The 19411-nt window shown below is 38.4% G+C and overlaps 2 protein-coding genes and 3 long non-coding RNA genes across 7 annotated transcripts; all 5 read right to left on the reverse strand.

Annotated features, from left to right (window-relative positions):
- Nucleotides 1-1285: 1285 nt before the first annotated feature.
- On the reverse strand, nt 1286-2011 carry LOC135635575 (uncharacterized). The gene is made up of 2 exons (XR_010495658.1): nt 1941-2011; nt 1286-1839 (listed from the first exon to the last, which is right to left on the reverse strand). It is a non-coding gene; the product is annotated as an uncharacterized LOC135635575 (long non-coding RNA).
- A 1062-nt stretch (nt 2012-3073) lies between these two features.
- Nucleotides 3074-3668, reverse strand: LOC135635451 (uncharacterized). The gene is made up of 2 exons (XR_010495636.1): nt 3631-3668; nt 3074-3535 (listed from the first exon to the last, which is right to left on the reverse strand). It is a non-coding gene; the product is annotated as an uncharacterized LOC135635451 (long non-coding RNA).
- Nucleotides 3669-5939: 2271 nt separating this feature from the next.
- Nucleotides 5940-6752, reverse strand: LOC135635369 (uncharacterized). The gene is made up of 2 exons (XR_010495611.1): nt 6583-6752; nt 5940-6475 (listed from the first exon to the last, which is right to left on the reverse strand). It is a non-coding gene; the product is annotated as an uncharacterized LOC135635369 (long non-coding RNA).
- A 749-nt stretch (nt 6753-7501) lies between these two features.
- Nucleotides 7502-14187, reverse strand: LOC135637338 (protein WVD2-like 3). 3 transcript variants are annotated; one of them, XM_065150031.1, is made up of 7 exons: nt 13806-14187; nt 11439-11880; nt 10780-10868; nt 10599-10692; nt 10437-10508; nt 9866-9976; nt 7502-7976 (listed from the first exon to the last, which is right to left on the reverse strand). In XM_065150031.1, the coding sequence occupies exons 2-7, from the start codon at nt 11874-11876 to the stop codon at nt 7695-7697; spliced, it is 1086 nt and encodes a 361-aa protein (XP_065006103.1). In that variant the 5' UTR covers nt 11877-11880; nt 13806-14187; the 3' UTR covers nt 7502-7694. The 3 variants fall into 3 exon arrangements, with proteins under 3 accessions (XP_065006103.1, XP_065006102.1, XP_065006104.1); XM_065150030.1 differs by having other exon boundaries at nt 13902-14184; XM_065150032.1 differs by having other exon boundaries at nt 11445-11880; nt 13902-14183.
- A 3804-nt stretch (nt 14188-17991) lies between these two features.
- LOC135635337 (histone H1-like) lies at nt 17992-19149 on the reverse strand. Its single transcript, XM_065146350.1, has 2 exons — nt 18785-19149; nt 17992-18696 (listed from the first exon to the last, which is right to left on the reverse strand). Exons 1-2 carry the CDS (start codon nt 18908-18910, stop codon nt 18184-18186), a joined length of 639 nt encoding a protein of 212 aa, XP_065002422.1. The 5' UTR covers nt 18911-19149; the 3' UTR covers nt 17992-18183.
- Between the last annotated feature and the right edge of the window lie 262 nt (nt 19150-19411).

Below are 19411 nucleotides of genomic sequence, written 5' to 3' on the forward strand. Positions count from 1 at the left end.
ATATCATATTCGATATAAAGATAGTAACAGTGCTGATAGCCCATATTCAAGATCAACTCATGTTTTATATGTTGGGCTGATAGCCCATAGTAACAGTGCTGATAGCCCATATTTAGTTTCCATCATCAAGATCAACTCATGTTTTATATGTTGGGCTGATAGCCCATATTCAGCCCATGTGGGCTAAGGAAGCCCACAGCCCACACCCCCTCTTAATCTAATCCTAATTAAGATTAGAGAGGTGTTGTGGCTACGTTTTAGAAGCAAAAAAAGGTTATAAAAAGACAGCAACGAGTCAGATCTTGACAGCCACGGGATTCCAAAGAGAAGAAGGAGAACAAGGCAGAAAAGGAAGAGAAAGAAAGGGAAGAAAACAAGGACAACGCAGAGAGACTGTTCTCAATCATCTAGCAGTATTCTCATCTCAGGTTAGATCAAATCTACTTGCTGTGATTACTTGGGGAGGTTTTAGATATTGTGGGCAGTGACGTGATCCTTGTATCCCAGTTATTCTCTTGTGGTTGTTGTTAGGGTTTTGGGCAAGAGATTGAGATTTATATATTCATTATTCTCATAGTGGATTATCTCTAGTTTGCCCCGTGGTTTTTACCCTTCACATTGAAGGGGTTTTCCACGTATATCTTGGTGTTCTGTTTGATTGTGTTTCCATTTTATTCCGCTGCGTATTATGGTCTTATAGTATTTGTTCATATACAAAGGTTATTCCTCTTTATATCCTCTTTATATACAGCGGAAGTGTATAATACAAGATCAATCTAGCTTCGATGACTTAGTAAGATGGAAAAGAAAATATTATAATTTATTACATATTGCAAGTCAAAAACATTTAGAAGTCTTTTGTTTCCTATCGAGCTTCTTTGACGACACAAATTTTTCCAATGGAAAAATATCCTTTTGCAAATCCTCAAACACCGTCTTAAATAACTCATACGTATGGTTCTTCTAATTCTATGAATATTTTCAGATTTCCAGAACGTTTTTCTTTTTAATACAATTCAAAATAATAATAATAATAATAATTGTTTGATATTCCACCGATTAGTAACACAAGGTTTCAAATATATATTAAATGAGAAGAAGTCCCATCTAATACTTCTTCGAAACAAAATTGTATAGCAAAGTGTTGACCTATGGGTTTATTCCTTTTCTGTTATTGTGTAATAATTTTATTTTCTTGATTTAGAAAGAATATAGAAATAGAATAAGAGTATGAAAATGAGAAAGAAAGAAAGAAATATTCTTCCAGATATGTCAAACGAGCAAATTCGAACCGATTTGATTGTCATTTGTTCAACGCCGTGGATCCATGATAGACCTCCCCGCTAATAACACGGCATGATAATGACTACACTCTCTATACGGCGTACAATAAATCTTGAGATAGTAATCCCAACATTGATTCAGGGACAGGATTTTGCTCGAGTACAATAATTACACATCTCTATGTTTATTTCTTAAAAGCTGGGAGGCCATCGTGCATGTCATACTTGGCCGAGGTTAAGGTGCAGGTGGCTGTATTACGACTCTGTAGGCGGCGGTGCTTACCGGAGGAGGATTCATGCCACGGTCCGGCGTCGAAGGAGAACAAGTCTTTAAGCCAGCAGACCCAACAGCGCAACCAGAGATCCCCAGATGATGCCCCTCGCAGATGGAGTGTGATGCCAGCAACCACAACATGGAGGCGAAGCACAGGAGAGTCACCAGACCTCTTCTTCTACCATTAGGATACCACCCCATGCATGCGTGCTCCTCGACCCAGCGTTCGCTGCTTGCTTCCGCACTTCTTCTCTTTCGCTTTTATGATTTCAGAGAGACAACCTGCATGAGAGAGTGAACATATAGAAGATTATAGTAGGTCATGAAGTCTAAGAAAAAGGAATTAGGAGCGGTAGGAGAGGGAGATGGTGATGAAGAAAAACCTGCAAGGCTTCCACGCTTGCCCGCTCGCAGCGTGATGATATACATATGTGGATAAATATAGTCGTCTTTGAAAGGCTGGCTTTACGAATTCCATCACATTCGAAAACTCGAAATTCCAACACACAACTGTAAATGGGACGATAGAAAGTGAGGGTCTTAATTACAGGCGAAGACTTCTGACTTTCCAAGTCACCGCAGAGTTTCATTGACTTCTTCGATTCAATTGTTAGCAATAGGAAACAGTAAACTGTCCATCCGTGTTTATCTTTTGTTTTAAGAGAATTTAAAACCATTCTAATATAATTTTTTTGAATTTAACGTGAATCCATTTCGTATCCAAACGAATCCTCCGCAATATGCCTCTTATTATTTTCTATTTCCCTTTTTTTCTTTCTCCCGTGCGGCTGCAGCTATCTCCTCTCTCTCTCTCTCTCTCTCTCTCTCTCTTTCTTATTTTCTCCTCCTTCTCTTCATCTCTCTTTCTTCTACGGTCACTGCAGATCCCCCTCTGCCCTTTCTTTCCTCTTCTTCATTCCCTTCTCCCCCTCTTCTCCTTTCCCCTCTTCTTCTTCTTCTTCTTCTTCTTCTTCTTCTTCTTTCTTTCTCCGTCTTTTCTTCTCATTTTACTTCTTCTCTCCTTCTCACATCCGAGACCTAAAGCCTTTTTCTCCTCTCACCCCTTTCTTCTTCCTACTCTTCCTCTTCTCTTTCCTCCTCCCCTTCTCCTCTTCGTTTTCCTTTCTCTCCCACACGCTCCCACGCAGGCAGCCTCGTGAGAGCTGGGAAGAAAATCGTTGTGTATTTCCTTTTTTATCCTTTTTTGCATTTTAGTCACTGCAATTATTGTATTTAAAACTAAGTCCTCAATGAAAATTTTGAACTATTACACTGTTGCCCTTTGTATATGTACATGCGCTGCTGAGGGAATACAGGTAGCTGGGTGAAGTACATGTACTTCTCCATGCATGTTGCGATTAGGTTTATGACCTTGCAATGCTCTATTATGGCGTCGATGTTGACCGCGAAATGTGGAACGCGCAGCACTATGTGTCGAAAAATACTGAAGCAAATCTGACTTCAGATTGGGTTTGGAGTTGGAGTATAGATATGTAGAAGTACCAGAATACCATGATAACACAATAATCCAATTTATTTTAATTATGTCGTACATGTCATAGACACATGATAGATCATGGACGAGAGAGAGAGAGAGATAAGTAGTGGTGGTGGTGGCGGAAGGACTTGAAAGGGCGGCCGTCATGTCATGCTTGGTTAAGGCGGAGTTGGTACTGCAAGCGTGGCCGGTTGATGAGGTTTAGGGTCCCTGACCGTCACGGGAGGATGACACTTCTTTTTACCATCAGGCGTACTGCAACCCAATGGACCATAGCGTATTTGACGATTCGCCAACCACAAGCTCGGATCAATCGAGTAGTTCAACACTCGGCCGTCGCAAATGGACTGCGATGCCAGCAACCAGAACATGGAGGCAACGAAAGCGAGAACGGCAAGTCCTCTTCGTCTTCTTCTACTATCTTGAGACGCCATGCTCCTCACTCGTTCGCTTTTGCTTGTATAGGTTTGGAGAGGCAACCTGCAGGAAACAGTAAATACACAGAAGGTTATATCAGGTGGTGAAGTCTAAGGTGAAGGAGGAGGAGTTGAAGGAGCTGGTGATGATGGAAACACCTGCTGCAAGGCGCCCACCGTTGCCCACTACTCGCGACGCGACGATGAATGTGGATAAATACATGGCTGGCTCTATCCTTATCAGAAGAATCGTGTGCAACATTTCAAAGACTTTTCCAGGGGAGTGAGTGATTGACTGCACCAATTTTCTTGTGGAAAGTTTTCATAGTTTAGTCGTCTGCAAGTTCATACATACTATTAGCCACATATAGGATAGTAATGTTCGGCCTAAACGCGCAGTACGCCGTGCCCCAGTGAAGATTATTTCAAGAAGAAGGAGATTCCATCGGGATGCAACATCAAATGGGATGATCAATTAGTCGTTGTTGCTGATGTTTTTGGCAGACTCCTCAGTCCGAAATTATTCTTCAAATGGGAGATTTTTCTTGGAATGCAATAGATTTAAGTTTAAGGGAGAACATCAGATAATAACTTCAATTTCATTTTTCGCTTGTATCGTGAAGAGACATCATGGAAATATGTGTGAAAAATGAAGGATTTCAGTTGTCGCTCACGACATCAGTGCTCTTCTTCCATTCTATTGGAGCCATGAGGGTCGTTGGCGATAACTGTTGGAGGGAGGAGAAAGGGATGCTGACTTATTATTCCACAAAAATCCAATTATTATGATGCAAATTTCAAACGATTTAAATTGGAGTCATAATTCCGAGCACTCGAAGACTTGGACTTGAGTGTTTGCGTGCCAAATACGCCATTGAGACCCTTAGATCATCCGCACTTCTGTTCGTGGAAGACTTGGACTTTAGTGGCTAATTTCCAATCCAATAAATTTGTTATAATGAAAGCAGTCTCAGAGACTCGTATGAACAATCATGTCATGGCCATGACAAACAAAAAGATAATAAATTATTTACGTAATGTTTTTCTCATCTTTTAAACTCCTCAAGTTTAAGAAAAAGTAAACTTCTCATTATCCATCATGTAGTTTCTAAAATCTAAAGGATTATCCGTTCAATACTCTTAAAAAGTCATCGAGTTAAAAAAGTCATATGGGACTAAATATAATCTCTTGTAACTCAGAATTAGACCTTAGCTTGGCAGTCACATTGTGACTGTCTTCTGATCTCATCTATAAATAATTCTTTTTGCCACTAATACAGTTCTGTTGTTGTTGGTGGTTTGTTTTGTGCTTGCTTTGAGCTTATAAACAAACATTGGTTCGGAAATACTAGGAAGGATTACGCATTAAAGCTGCAGATCCAGGTTTCCATGAAAGTGGAAGTGGGTGATGTGATCTCGTGACTTTTCCCCGTGGCTTCTTACATGGGTAGACAATGATATCCGGTCTTAAATTTGAACGTTTACCGGAAAGGAGTACTGTAATTTCCACGAAATAGACTCTATGCGTTGACGCTGCAAGTCAAGTTTCCATGAAAGTGAAAGGGGTGATGTGATGTCGTGACTTTTCGCTTGTCATAAAAAAAAAAAAAAAAAAAATTATATCACGTGGAGCGAGAGATTTTCGATCTGTAATGAATCATTTTAACTTTTTATCGTGTAATTGTTCAGAACTTGTAAAATCTGTTTGTAATATAAAAATCGTGTTTTTAGAAATGTTTGCTTGTGGATCCCGAGTGAGGCGTTCTCTCTAATTCGTTTTCTCTTTTGTAGGTCATAAGGGACCATGTGAGGTTTCGGAGAAGCTGACATTTACGGATGAACATGTAAGGATGCCGTATAATTTAGACAAAACCAGCTAAGTTCGTAACAGTTCGATGAGAGAGGGAACTTCGTTGAGAAAGAAGCAGGCACTCGGTGCAGAGATAGGTTGTGCTCTTACTGAAAAACTATTGTTGCAACGATGATAGCAAGTCAAACGAGATGTCCTGCTCGTCAAAGAGAAGCAACAAAAGGTAGAGAAGGAAATCGATAACAATAATTAATAGAGAGGAGGAATTGCTAGAGAAAGTCTTGCTTGAGGCAAGAGGTTATGAAAGAAATTGATTTTATTTATTTATACAAGCTTAGACGAGTCACTCAAATCCATAATTAATCTTTAAATATTAGATCTTCATATGTGCCTGATCGATCTTTTATTGTGATCTTCTATCATGTTAATACCTTACTTATTTTCACCATATATTATAATAGATTAGGAACAAGTTTATTGGTATGAAAACAATGAGTTGAGTCATATATTATCACATACAAACAGTAATGAAACTCGATAATAATACTTATTAATTTCGTAAGTTAATTAACGTAATTAACTAAAAGAAATTGTAATACTGAAAAAGAGAAAAAAGGAGCTGTTTTACGGAAAAGGAAAATCCTGTGCTGAGCAAAAGTCAAAAGCGGTATTTTTTTTATTGTTGACGTTTAACGAGAAAAGCTAACAGAGAAATAAAACATAGATTCAACGGTCAACCGACTTGAGTTGCCCACCGTAACATCACTCTTTCTCACACTCGATGACAAATACTACAGGGAAACATAGTGGTGAAAGGGCATCAAAGCCGCGCCATCACGCCATACTTGTAGAAGGTCAGTGTGCGGGTGGATTTACTCTCTTCTTGTACGGGTCAGTGCTTGTGGGAGGAGGATTGGCGTTCGTGGTCGGCGACGAGTTCCCAAGACAATTCTTTGAACCAGTAGACGAAGTAATAACACAACCGGACGCCCCATTGAAGGTGCCCTGGAGTCGCCCGGAGCAGATGGACTGCGATACCAGCAACCAGAACATGGCGGAAAAGCAAACGAGAGTGACGAGACCTCCTCTTCTTCTAGTATCAGCGTACGTCATGTTCCTCAATCCAGCGCCGGGTTTCCGCTGCTTGCCCAAGTACTCCTACTTAATTTGCTTCTGTAACATTGGAAAGGCAACCTGGAGACGAGGTGAATGGATATATTAGGACATTGCCTACACAAGCAGTGACATGGGAGAAGGCGATGTAGAAGGAGGAGGACGAGGAGAAAGTGACGCTGGCTTACCGTCCCAAAGAGCCACTCTGTGACGAAGACTCCGGAGACTGGTGCGGGATAGATATAGTGTGGACAAAGTGAGGTTCGCCGGTTTCCAAGTCCATTGGCACTCGTCTGCCTAACGCAAAAATCACGGCTGCTAATGGAATTATACCAAACCCGTCCAGCTGATGACACAGCCTTATTATAAATAACTAATACTGTTTACAGTCAAAAAAAGTATGTCAATTGCGTCGTCGCCCCACTATAAATAGTAAATTATGTATCTTACAACACTCTTTCTTCCTCGCAAATATTAAAGAGAAATTAAGATAGTCACCGTCAACGGGAGCGTCGTGCTCTGTCGCTCGAAGCCCGTGATGCATCCCAGGAATTCCAAGTGCATCATAAACTTTTGATTTCAGAGATGAAACATTAACAGACTAATCTTCGGTTTTAGTAAGATCCAACTTTCCAAGAACATGCAGAGATTGATGATACACGTCAAGCTTAACATGGAGTCTTCAACGAATTTGGCATGGATGTTTCTCCTCATCCATTATCTGTTCCAAAAGAAAGAACGCATGGAACAGAAGCCAACTTACAATTAAAACAGTTACTTAGAATCATCTATTGTATAACAAAAGCCAAGACTTCAATTGTAAATCTCGACCTATGAATTAGACCATAAAGATATCTTAATTCGTGGACACTTCACTTTTTTTTTTGCCATGAAAAAACGTATGTTGCATTATATACTATTAAATCAATAAGACAACTAAAAGACATGAATCCCAGAAGTTTTCGAAAGTAAAAAATGCTGGTGATCAGCAAACATGTGTTGCTGCAATTACAAGTAGCCAATGTTCTGCTACAACTTTTGACTTGTGAGAATGTATCGTTGCCAGTATGAACGATACAAACACGAGACGAGTAATTCCAGCAGCAGTTCACACAAATGTCAGGATCATTACATACGTACAAAAATTTACATCATACGTCTTAAGTCCGCTGATGCTAACTCCTCACATTGGTTACCAAACGTCAACAAATTGACACTTGAGAATGTCGGAATAAATTATCATGTAAATTTTGTGATGCAAGGAAAAATTTAGATCAGAAGGGCATGAAAATGCAAACATTTAGGGCTGCACAGTGATAACACTGGTAGCATGAGCAGCTGCCTTCTCGGCATAGGGCTTGGAGCTTTCTCTAGTCGATTTGGCACCTTCCTTGGCTTTGATCGTCATGTTCATGTTCTTGGGGCTGGTCTGTGATTTGGTTGGGGAATCCTTGCTAGTACCAAAACTGCGATGCTGATGCCGATCACATGCTTTACTGCAGTTATCTCCAATCAGATTGCTTGCGTCGCCGTAGCTCTTCCTTCGACCAAGCTTGGGTGATTTAGCACGAGTTGGAGGCACCTTGTTATCCAAGAATAAAAGTAGTTTTAGGCAAGATTCATAACGTAAACAATCTAAACACGCACAGCACATAAAAATGTAGGAGAAAATTGAGAACAGTCAGTAAAAGACCATGTAACTCAGATGGATGGAAAAAATCACATAGTACCTTCGGTATAAATTTGACATATTCTCGATAGTTTTTGTTTGAAAAAAAAAAAATTGAACTTAACAAGAGGAAACTTTTCTTCATAAATAATGCCAAGATTTACAAAATAAAGATCAAACCTAGATAGCAAATAAGAATATTACTCAAGAGTTAATCCAGTGTAAATGATATTAGTAACAGGCTATGGCTGGGAACTTCATATGAAATGTTATATTATATCATGCGAAGAGTGATCAAACTGAATATTCATTTTCTAGCATGTTCAGAACCAACAAATCGCCCCACTATACCTAGTCTACATAAGAGAGTGATCCTAGGCACCATGGGAAGGTTTGCTCCTTTCTGACTTGAGCAACTAAATAATCTCTTTGCTTGCAAAGATAAGACTACTTATATTGACCCTCTCCAAACTCTACATCACATGCAACCTGAATAATCTCCGCTCAGGTCAGAAATAGCCATTTGTAACGTAAGACTGCATATGACCTTCCCAAACTGAGATTGACAAAATCTGTGTGCAATGCACTCCCCTTGCGTCAACATGACACAAGTGACAGTATAGGGTATGATCTGATACTATCGTAATTGGTTGGACCCACCATGGACTCGATTCTACTAGGCTAGTCCTGAAAATTCCTTGTCAACCCCTGCTGATTCTAGTCAATAATGACCAAGGAAGGATGAAAAAGAATAGTACAAGGATGAGGTAGACGACAAGGGGAACATCTTAGGCTATATGTTTATTGTTGATGCCTACACCATTACACGTTGCTGAAGACATTAAAAAGTTGAAGGCATAATGCCATAACCCTTTGGAATTTCAACCAATTTAAGACCGGTGAATTAAATCCCAGATCCCTTCCAATTTGATTTTTCAACAATTTAAAAAATCACATCCTAGCCATCCAGAAAAGAGAATAAAGAAGAGGAGAGAAGGAACGAGAAACAAAAGAATAAATGGAAGAAAGATAATGTTTGATATTAAAATTATAGTTTACTTCAGAATATTTAAAAGGTAGAAATAGTTTTAAAATAATCATATATAATGATACTTTATTTCAAAAACTTTATACCTTTACAGCAGAACATACCCACCTTAATTTGAAGAGCCACATCAAATGCAAATGTTTCATATCCATACCGAATAACCCATCTTAACCAAGTCCAAGCAACATAGTAGGTTGTCTATCTTTAAACATTAAAGAATCAATCCACCAAAAACATGGGCTTTTCAATTAATTGCACCTATTTTTATGTATTGGGTTACAGAAGTGGCAAGGTTACTCCTTTTTCCATCATTTGCAAAACATGTGCAGTTGCATGCCAATATGGTAACTCTTACCAACAAGCAGAACAAATAACTTAATCGCCTCAGAAAATTGTCAAAAGTCAAGCATAACAGTCTAATAAGTCCTTACTATGTCTGAACATAAAAGAACATGTGTTAATGTTGATGCAATTGTCTTTCTCATCCAAATGTTACTTCATGTTCGATGAGATGAAGTTAAGCTGATCTAGCATGCAGCTTTATCTGTTTGACTCAAGCCTCTACTACAAAAGAAAATTTTACTATGGAAACAGAACTGAGATCAGCAATGTGTTACCTGTCAACAACCTTGGCAAGTTTTGCTTTATCTGATCATACTAGATTCAACTTGTCCAGCCAATGGCTTATTATTTGTGATGACTTAGTTGAATACTTGAATTAACTATTTATTAAGTAAAAACCTAACCCAAATACCTTCTTTAGTTCAATCTTAGGTGGAGGCCCCTCATGGTAGAAGCTAGGCATTGGTGTTGCTTTGAAATTCAAGCTCTTCCTTAGTTGCTTTAGTGCAGCTTCTTGCTCTTCCTGAAAAATATCAAAAGTCAAGATGAGAAACTAACTCCAAGGTATGATAACCAGAACTTGTTCAGCTCAAAAGTGATTCACAAGCATGTCACATAAGGAATAATCATCTTAAAGTTTAAACAACAAACAAACAAAAAAACTATTTGGGTTCCAACGATTATAAGATCACAGTTCACCCTATACATGTCTCGCCGTGACACCAAAGTGATAGTAAAGAGACCAATAGAAGAATATTCACAAATGCTACTAGTTATGTATGATTCAAACAAGAGAAATTAAAAGGTCTACAAGTTGCAAGGTAAACTACCAAGACATGAAAGTTATACATGCGGTGCAATGATTCCATGGGCAGAGGAAATTCATGGCTAACCATGATACTCCAAAATGGAAATATATTAACAACAAAGCTTATTTCTTTTGAACCATTACTCTCGAGAATAATAGCTGGACCAATGCATACCCTCGTCCTAGCTTCACATTCGAGTTTCTCTGCTTCCAGAGCCTGGTGTTTATCTTCTAATTTCGAGTAGAACTACACGGTAGGAGGAAAATAAAATTACATTTAAAGGTCAAAGAGTATACAAGGTTTAGTAATTCTTAAATAATAAAGTAAATAAAGTACCTCCTTCCGCTTCTCTGCACGTTCACTGCATCTGAATGAAGGAGCAAGCGCCACCGTTTTACTGACTTTCAAATTTCTTACAGATGGTATGGTACTACAAGTAGCTCAGGAAAAGTGAATATAACTTTTTGTGCAAAGAACGCAATTAAATTTCAAAAAACAGAAGTTGCAAAAAGGATACAGAGAGTTAACAGAGCAAGAATCCTCTTCATCTGGGTGCATCAATTCATTAGGATGCAACGGCCTTCTAGATGTGAATGTCAAGTTACTCTGTAATCATATTGCAGAACTACTATAAGAAAAAGTTCCATGATCCAATCTTAGGATGTGCTAAAGTATCTTCACACAACAATTTAAATGCTATCAAGCACAGCTATTTCGCAAACCAATATAGAAAGGTTTCACCTACAATATTATTGAGGATGTTGTACAAGATAAATCATGAAGATATAGTACTTAATTTGATGCATTTGTAGTCTGAATTATGTTGCCTTTGAACTTCTAAGAATCAGAAACTAAGCAAGGGGCTTTAGGAGACATAATGCAATCTTGACAGAAAAGAAAAACAATATGCGGTTTTACATGAAGACTAATTAGAACAAGTCAAATATAGAAGAAAATCTATCTGATCAGACAAAAACGATAAATTGCACATGACATGCATATAACACCTAAATAGTAGATATATGGAATATTAGACCCAAGAGCAATAAAAGCTTTATAGTTTTCATAGTAAATTTTGCAAACAAAACTGTGAAATGATACATTATATTGACTATCGAAGCATGTTATGACAATAGTTGAAGAAAAAATAAGGCATAGAAAGCAACAAGAAAAGACCTGAACCTTCTTTTGGTTGTTTGTTGTTTGCACATCTTCATTAGGATGTCTGTCTCCGTTGGTAGGAGCTTCAGCAACAAAAGCACGAGCCCCCCCAGATGCACGCTTTTCAGTTGCAAGAGCAAATGGCTGAGGAACAGTGTGGTTAGATCGTACAGTTACATTAGCAGAATTGGATGCTGCTGACCTCTGTTTTAATGATTTCTGGTCACCATACTTCTTTTCTGTCATGTCATGATCCAAACTCAAATTTCTAATACGAGGTACTACATGCACCACATGAAAATTTGCATAATCCTGATTGTTATCTGTAGCTTCATCTGACCCAGCAACCGTGGAAGGTTTGCGAGGGCTAATTTGAATAATTTTACCATTGTGTGCACTCATGACAAAATCTGTTTGTTCATCAATTGATACTTCTGTAATTTCCTTACCCATTGGACTGCAAAAAGTGAACCATACAAATTAAATTTCTGCATTGATAAGTGATTGGTAGAAAGATCAAACAACATATATGAGTCTAATAGCCAAAAGATAAACCAGATAATTACCAATCATATGAACATAAAATAACATCTCATCTGTAATATTAATAAAGAAGTGTATATGAAATCAAAGTGTTATAGTCTTCCAAAGTAGAATTGCACGTGCAATTTAGTGTGGCATTTCTTTGGTCGCTTCTACAAACAAAAACAAAATGAAGAAACTGTACTTAAAGAGTGATAGAAATATGCGGAAACAGTCAAGCAAATACTTCAGATAAGAGTGATTGGTCATCTTCCACTAGATTGTGATGTCTGCTGAATGCAGATAATATTTATAAATAATGTTGACTCAACAGGCATTTCTATATATTTGTAGGCCTGTAGCTTTCCACAATGTAATGAGACTTTAAGGGAAATATTGCTCTTGAATATTCCAGCTCTGTGTATCATTCACTCTATCCTAAAATCTAGGCAACCATGGAAGTAATAGCTTTTTTCCACGTTTAGCAGAAAGAGAATACAGCTAAAGAAGGAAAATGTCCTTCCCAGAATCTGCAACATGTGGAACATTGAAGAGAACTTCCAATTGTTTCCAGAATACTTAGAAAGAAATATTTTAATATAAAGTAACATGCTAGTTCTATCAGAATAACACGGCAGACAAGGTCCAAAATATTTATGGCAAACTATCTGGATAACTTATAAAGCAGCAAGAGAATATGGAAAATAGAAAATGGTTACTCAAAATGTACAATTAGTGGAACAGCAAAAAGAACTTTCAAGACTGCCAAGAGTATACAAAAAAAAAAAAAAAACTTAAAGCAATTTGCCAATGATATCAAAATATAAGATGGCAAATGACATGCATTATCTTTATCCTGAGTTGTCTGGGTAATCTATAAAACTATATATATATATATATATATATATATATATATATATATATGTTTTTGGGGCAAACCTTTAGTGGATGATATGTTTTTGTTGTATGCGAACACTTGGTGTCTAATGAAATATTGATGATAAATCTGAACTTATGAGTTTTGTAAAAGTTTAAAGGACCTCTCATGTTTAATATTTTGAAATGTTAAGTTTAATTTGTGTAATGATATGAACATGCGATAAATGTTAATTTTATGATTGTATAAAATCCTATACTTGTGGATTTATGAGGTGGTTAAGTTAGATGTTTAAGTTCATTATGACCAAAAACACTCTTTCTCTTGAGATCCCAGCAACATCATGCAGAGAACAGATAGATATTGCTGGGAAATTCTAAACAAGTCTACCAAGCATGATGATGCTCATGTTTCATTAAAAACCTCACCATCCAAAGCATTCAACAGGAGAGCAACATTCTGATACAAGTAACTTGCTTTTGGCTAGGGGAAATAGAACAATCAATCATCAAAGATACCCATTCAACCATCCATTAAAGAAACCCAATAAATGCATTTACATTTACCTAATAAGAGGTACCAAACCACTCACACAAGCAATTCTTCTGAAAGAAAGTACGCCAAATGACAACGCAAATGGGACCAAATCACACAAAAGTAATAGTCCACTATAGGATTCTTCAAGACGAGAGGCACTGGCCAAACTCATTACCCTATTTCACTCGAATCAATATTTTACTGAAGGAATCCCCAAACAAAACAATACAATGCAAGCCAATGAGAAACTACAGAGAAGTGTGCATCAGAACGAACGAATCAATCTAACAGCAGAAACCACATTCCATGAACATCAACAAATGCCATATATTTACTCCAAAACATATCCGAAACCCTTTTCGCGTCCAACCAAAAGTGGATGAAACTCAAAATGGAGACAAAAATCAACAGAAAATTCGGACAAGAACATCAGATCTCAGACCCACCGCAGATCCGACTCTCCCAATAAAATCCCCCAAGCAATCCACCACACACGAATCGGAACAGGATCGAGACGGAGGAGATCGATTGGGATTACTTACGTATCCCTTTCCAAGCACCGATCCGGGAGATCTTAAGCTCGCCCTGAGGGTCCTTCCCACCGCTGCCTTCGTCCGCGCTCTCCTCCCCCTCGGCCACTTCGGAGCCGACATCGACCGCTCCCCTAATATATAACTGCCCCCGAGGTTAACACCGTCAGCTAACGGAGGCGGGCCAGCGCGAAGAACAGCGGCGCTCACCGTCGGTGACGGGATCTCCCACGACTAATCCGCGTGATCGCACGACGCCGAACCGAACCAAGCCTATTTCTTAACCCGTCGCCACCGCATCGCCATCGTCGCGGCGGACCTGCTCATCTCTCCGCACATTTCCCAAAACACCCTTTTCTTATCCGATGTCGCGTCATCCTGTAAATTTTGCAATTTACCCCCTCGAGACTTATTTTTCTCATTTTGGGACTTTTACACACACACACACACACACACACACACACATATATATATATATATATATATATATATATATATATATATATATATATATATATATATATATATATATATATATATATATATATATATATATATATATATATATATATTGTGTGTGTGTGTTGTGGCTGCAGTCCTGGAAATAACATATTTTGCCATTATATTTTTTAGATATAAATGTGTATACAATCAACTTATTTATATTATATACATCTACAAAATACCTAAAGTAATTTTTATATTTTTAGTACATACATGTTGTTTGTGCAATAATAGCATTTTTTTTCAATTACACAACACTCTGATTTATAATTTTTTTTTATTATATTATTAGCATGTTGTTATTTAGTTGATAGATTTTAAATTTGAGTCCATATATCACTTAATTTATTTTTTTGAGAAAAAAAGAGAGATTGATGTCTTTATCCTTAAATAAGTGAGAGGCATTGCTGCTCTCATCTGCTCATCAACCTAAATAGATAAAGTAGTGAGGTGGAAGAAAGTGTATGTTTCACCAAACAACAAGGACAAAGGTCAACTTTAAACAGTGATGTCTTGTCTTCCCCCCATTAACTTGATCTTTTATTCTCTGACCTTTCCTTTTTCCTTTTGACAAGCGACTGGTGACCTTCTTGGGAGGTTGTTGCAATATTATTTTCATGTCCATCTACAGTGACATGGAATATAGATCGATTGGGATATGGCCTCTATTTTTTATAAGGAACATTTTAGATTTGCATCAAGGATTGGGTCTGTGATCGAAGACTTTTATCTTTTGTTTAGTTACTTGCCCTGCTTCTCATTCTTTTGGCAAGGGAGGGAGGATGTAATTCCAATCATTAGTCGAATCAGTGGGTCAATTCGATTGAATTATAAATTTAATTTTTTATATTAAAAAATAATAATATATTTTGTTAAAAGTATAAAACTTATTCATAATATTATAAAATATTTTTTATATAATAAAAGAAAATGATAAGATCGTCGTAGCTTAATGTGCATGCAAGTTTTGCTCTATTTTATTCTTATAATATATATTACTCAAATGCTCAGTTGAAGTATTTTTTATAATAAATAAAGAGTTAAAAAGTATTTTAGTTATTTTCAAACTTTTTTTTCAAGAAAACAAAATAGATTATAAAGTTATACACGTGCAACTATTTCTCTTCAATCAAATAAGTTTAAAACTGACACTCTCATATGAAATAAGGAGTAAGAGAACTAAAAAGATAAAATTATATGAAAATAATTTCTTGTGAACTTACGCTAGTGATATTTGATAGCCAATTAATCGAGTAATTAGCCTCCTTATTTGTATATGATGCATACAATAGATTAGAGATAGTTGAAGGAGTCTCCTTGTTTTGTATCAAGAATTGGGCATCTACTTCAATGTGAATTTTCTTCATCCCATATCTCTAGCAGTCATGAAACTTTGACAAACCGCAACAGCTGTATTATGCATGATAGTTCACCCATTGCTAGCAAACACAATAAAGTCATCGCTATATGTTAGAAGGAACCCAATTTCACCACTTTATAATTGGTTGCTAGCTAGCAAACTCAGTAGATTTTTATGTATAACGACAAACAAATCTTTGGAAATTAAGAATTTTATTTTATATTCTTATGCTACGATAGGGAATATATAGTGTATTTTATTATCTTCACATCCTAATAAATTTTTACTCTGAGTCCTTATAGAAATTGATCTATCCTTGAGACATTAGTGCTAATCATATGGGTGAAAATCAAGATAACTCCTCAAACTTTTTATTGTAATCTATCACTTATTGGCATTCTTATTTAAGGTTAATAAATTCTGTCATTTTGGTTGATCGGTAGGTTGTACTGAAATACTTTCGGTAAAAGATCTCACTGAAATAATTGGTTGTTGTGGAGTCAATTGACTGATTGGGCAATAGACCGTAAGAGAGGACGATGTGCCGAAGAATCGGACGAAGCGTCGAGGGACCAATGATATGTTGGACAATATGATTAATGCTTAGTATTAATTGTCTAAATCGAAGTGTATTTTTACATTTGCAGGATTAACTACAATAGCAAAGTATAAAGTAAAATGAAGTTCCAGAGTCAAAGATGTGATTTCGTTGGGAGTTAGAGAGTTCATCGGAAGTCCAGACGTTCGTCGGAAGTTCTGCAGGAACCAGTCGAGAAGTCCTGGAGATTGCCAAAGAAGCTCATCAGAACTCGCCAAGAAAATTATTGTGTAGTCCAGGAGCTTGAATCTTTTCTAAGCCATTCATTCAACATCTATAATCCCCCTTCTGGTACAATCTCATTCATTCAGGATAACTCCTCAAACTTTTTATTATAATCTATGAGGTGAAAATCCTCGTTCATTCCGGATAACTCCTAAAACTTTTTATTGTAATCTATCACCGATTGACATTCTTATTTAAGGTTAATAAATTCTTCCATTTTGGTTGATCGGTAGGTTATACTGAAATACTTTCGGTAAAAGATCTCATTGAATCTTTTCTAAGCCATTCATTTAGCATCTACAGTCCCCATTCATTCAGCATCTATCACTGCCCAGATTAGCGGTACCACCACCTGTAACCTCTCGGATGCTATGTTTGGGCAGTACTACCGTCTGACACTATCTCGGAGATTGTGTCACCTCTTAGGTCACTGTTTGGGTCTTTCATTGGGCCCAACACAGTCCTTACATGGGCCCAACTGGCCCCTAATTGGGTTGACCCAAATCTAAACCTAATTACGTACTAACTATGATTCCTAAGACATATTCTAAGTTAAACAAGTCCGTAAGTCTAGTTTCTTCCGGCGAATTTCCGATGATCTCTCGGCAATGTTCCAGCGGACTCCCGACAAGCTCCTGGACTTCATGATGATCTTCTTGGCGAGTTCCGATGAGCTTCTTTGGTAAGCTCCTGGACTTCTCGCCTGGTACCTGTAGAACTTCCGACAAACTCTTGAACTCACAACAAAATCGCGCCCTTGACTCCAATACTTCATTTTACTTTATGCCTTGCTATTGTAGTTAATCCTGCACATGTAAAAACATACTTCGATCTAGACAATTAATACTAAGCATTAATCATGTTGTCCAGTATGTCATTGGTCCCTCGACACTTCGTCCGATTTTTCGGCGCATCGTCCTCTCTTGCGACCTATTGCTCAATCGGTCAATTGACTCTACAACAACCAATAAATTCAGCTTCCATCCGTTTAACAACCCATTATTTTGTAGTTGAAATGTTCAAAAATATTTAAATACTTTAGATCATATCATCTAAAATTTACAAAGAGAAATGGCTTGGCAATGTCTCCAAATACTCTCATTTTTAATATATATATATATATATATATATATGATAACTCAATATGAAAACATATAAAGAAGTTGGATCTAAGTGTTCCTAACATAACTTCTTAAGTAAAGCGTGTCCTAGTGGTTAGTGCTATACATTCGGCTTGCAAGTGGTAATTAGAGGCAATAAAATGAAGTTAATACCTATATTAACATCAACTTTGGATCCGTCACAATAAAGTAAAATAATCATTCTCCTAGGTTTTAGGGAGGGATGGGATGAGATGAAAGGAGGAACTCTCACTGGCCAACATAATACTTTCATTGGTCAAGAAGGCTAAGGGGTATAGAAGATTCGGTGGCTGCATGATCATTCTTATTTTTCTAAAGAAGCAATCAATAGGTTACGGGACTGATATTAAAGAAGTTGTCAAAGTGACATCCACCACTTCACCCTCTATTAACTACCCAATCATTGCAGGATAATTTGATTTGAAGAAACCCCATAAAATTATGAGAATATATACAGATTGATATCTACTTCTTCGCCTTCTTGGCGGTCGGTTTCTTGACCGCCGAGTTAACGGCCTTCGGCGCCTTCGCGTTGCCGGGCTTCGTTGAAGCCGCCGCCACCCTCCCGGGGGCATGCTTCGCAGCGGCCTTTGCGGGCCGTGCCGCCGACTTGAGATTCGGCTTCGCGGGGGACTTGCGCTTCGCCGCCACCTTAGGCTTCACGGCGGCCGTCTTCGCCTTGGGCTTGGCGACGACGGCAGGCTTCGATTTAGACTTGGGTTTGGCCGGAGCGATGACCGGCTTCTTTGGGGCGGCCGCGGGCCTGGTCTTCATCGGAGCGGACACGGTTGAGAGCTTGTAGGACCCCTTCACCTTGGTGAGCTTCCCGGCAGCGGCGAGCCTCTTGAGTTGGAGGAGGACCATCTTGCGGAAGTTGGACGGGAGGTGTGCCTTGTGCTTGTCCTCGATGAACTTCCCGATTGCGTGCAGGCTCGATCCGCTCCTCTCCTTGAGGACCGAAATGGCTTCCTTGATCATCTAAAGGGCCACAAGATAACAAGATCTCAGATCCACGGAAACCAGCAGGTCGACGAGAATTAGTGCAGGAAACGGATGGGATTCTCACCTCAGCATAGGGAGGGTGCGCGGCAGGCTTCTTGGCTTTAGGCGCTGTGGTGATTTTCACCTTCTTCGTCTTCGCTGGTTTGGCACCCGCCTGAGCGGAGTCGACGACGGGCTTCTCGGACGCCATCGCTAGGGTTTCGCGAACTCGACGAGGTGAAAATAGAGCGGAGAAAGGGTCTGCAACGAGATGAGAAGCGGCGGACGGGGAGTGCGTTTAAATAGCGGAAAGAAGAGGGAGAATGCTGAAAGCTGATTGGTCCGCGGATGCCACACGCGGATTGTTAGCGCTCCTCCATTCAAATTTGGACCCTTAGATCGTCGACCATCGACGGTCCAAATGGCTGAGACTTCGACGCAAGCGTAAAGCTCAATAGTTTGGAGCGGCAAGTCGTGAGGAAGTGGTGAGTGCTTCTTCCCTCACTTTGAATGAGTATAACTTGAGCTGTGATTTCTTGATTGTAACAACGTTTAGATCGTCTTGTAGTTATGAAAAGTAGCTTTCCATTGAGTATAATCTTGTGTTAATCCATTAAGTGGCCACAAAGAATTTTTACTCTGGAGATGCGAAGGTTCGGAGGAAGGTTGCAACTTATTAGCACAAAAATTTGAAGTGATTATTTAGTCATTA

This window comes from Musa acuminata, chromosome BXJ3-4, assembly GCF_036884655.1.
Source record: "Musa acuminata AAA Group cultivar baxijiao chromosome BXJ3-4, Cavendish_Baxijiao_AAA, whole genome shotgun sequence".
NCBI classification, from domain to species: domain Eukaryota; kingdom Viridiplantae; phylum Streptophyta; class Magnoliopsida; order Zingiberales; family Musaceae; genus Musa; species Musa acuminata.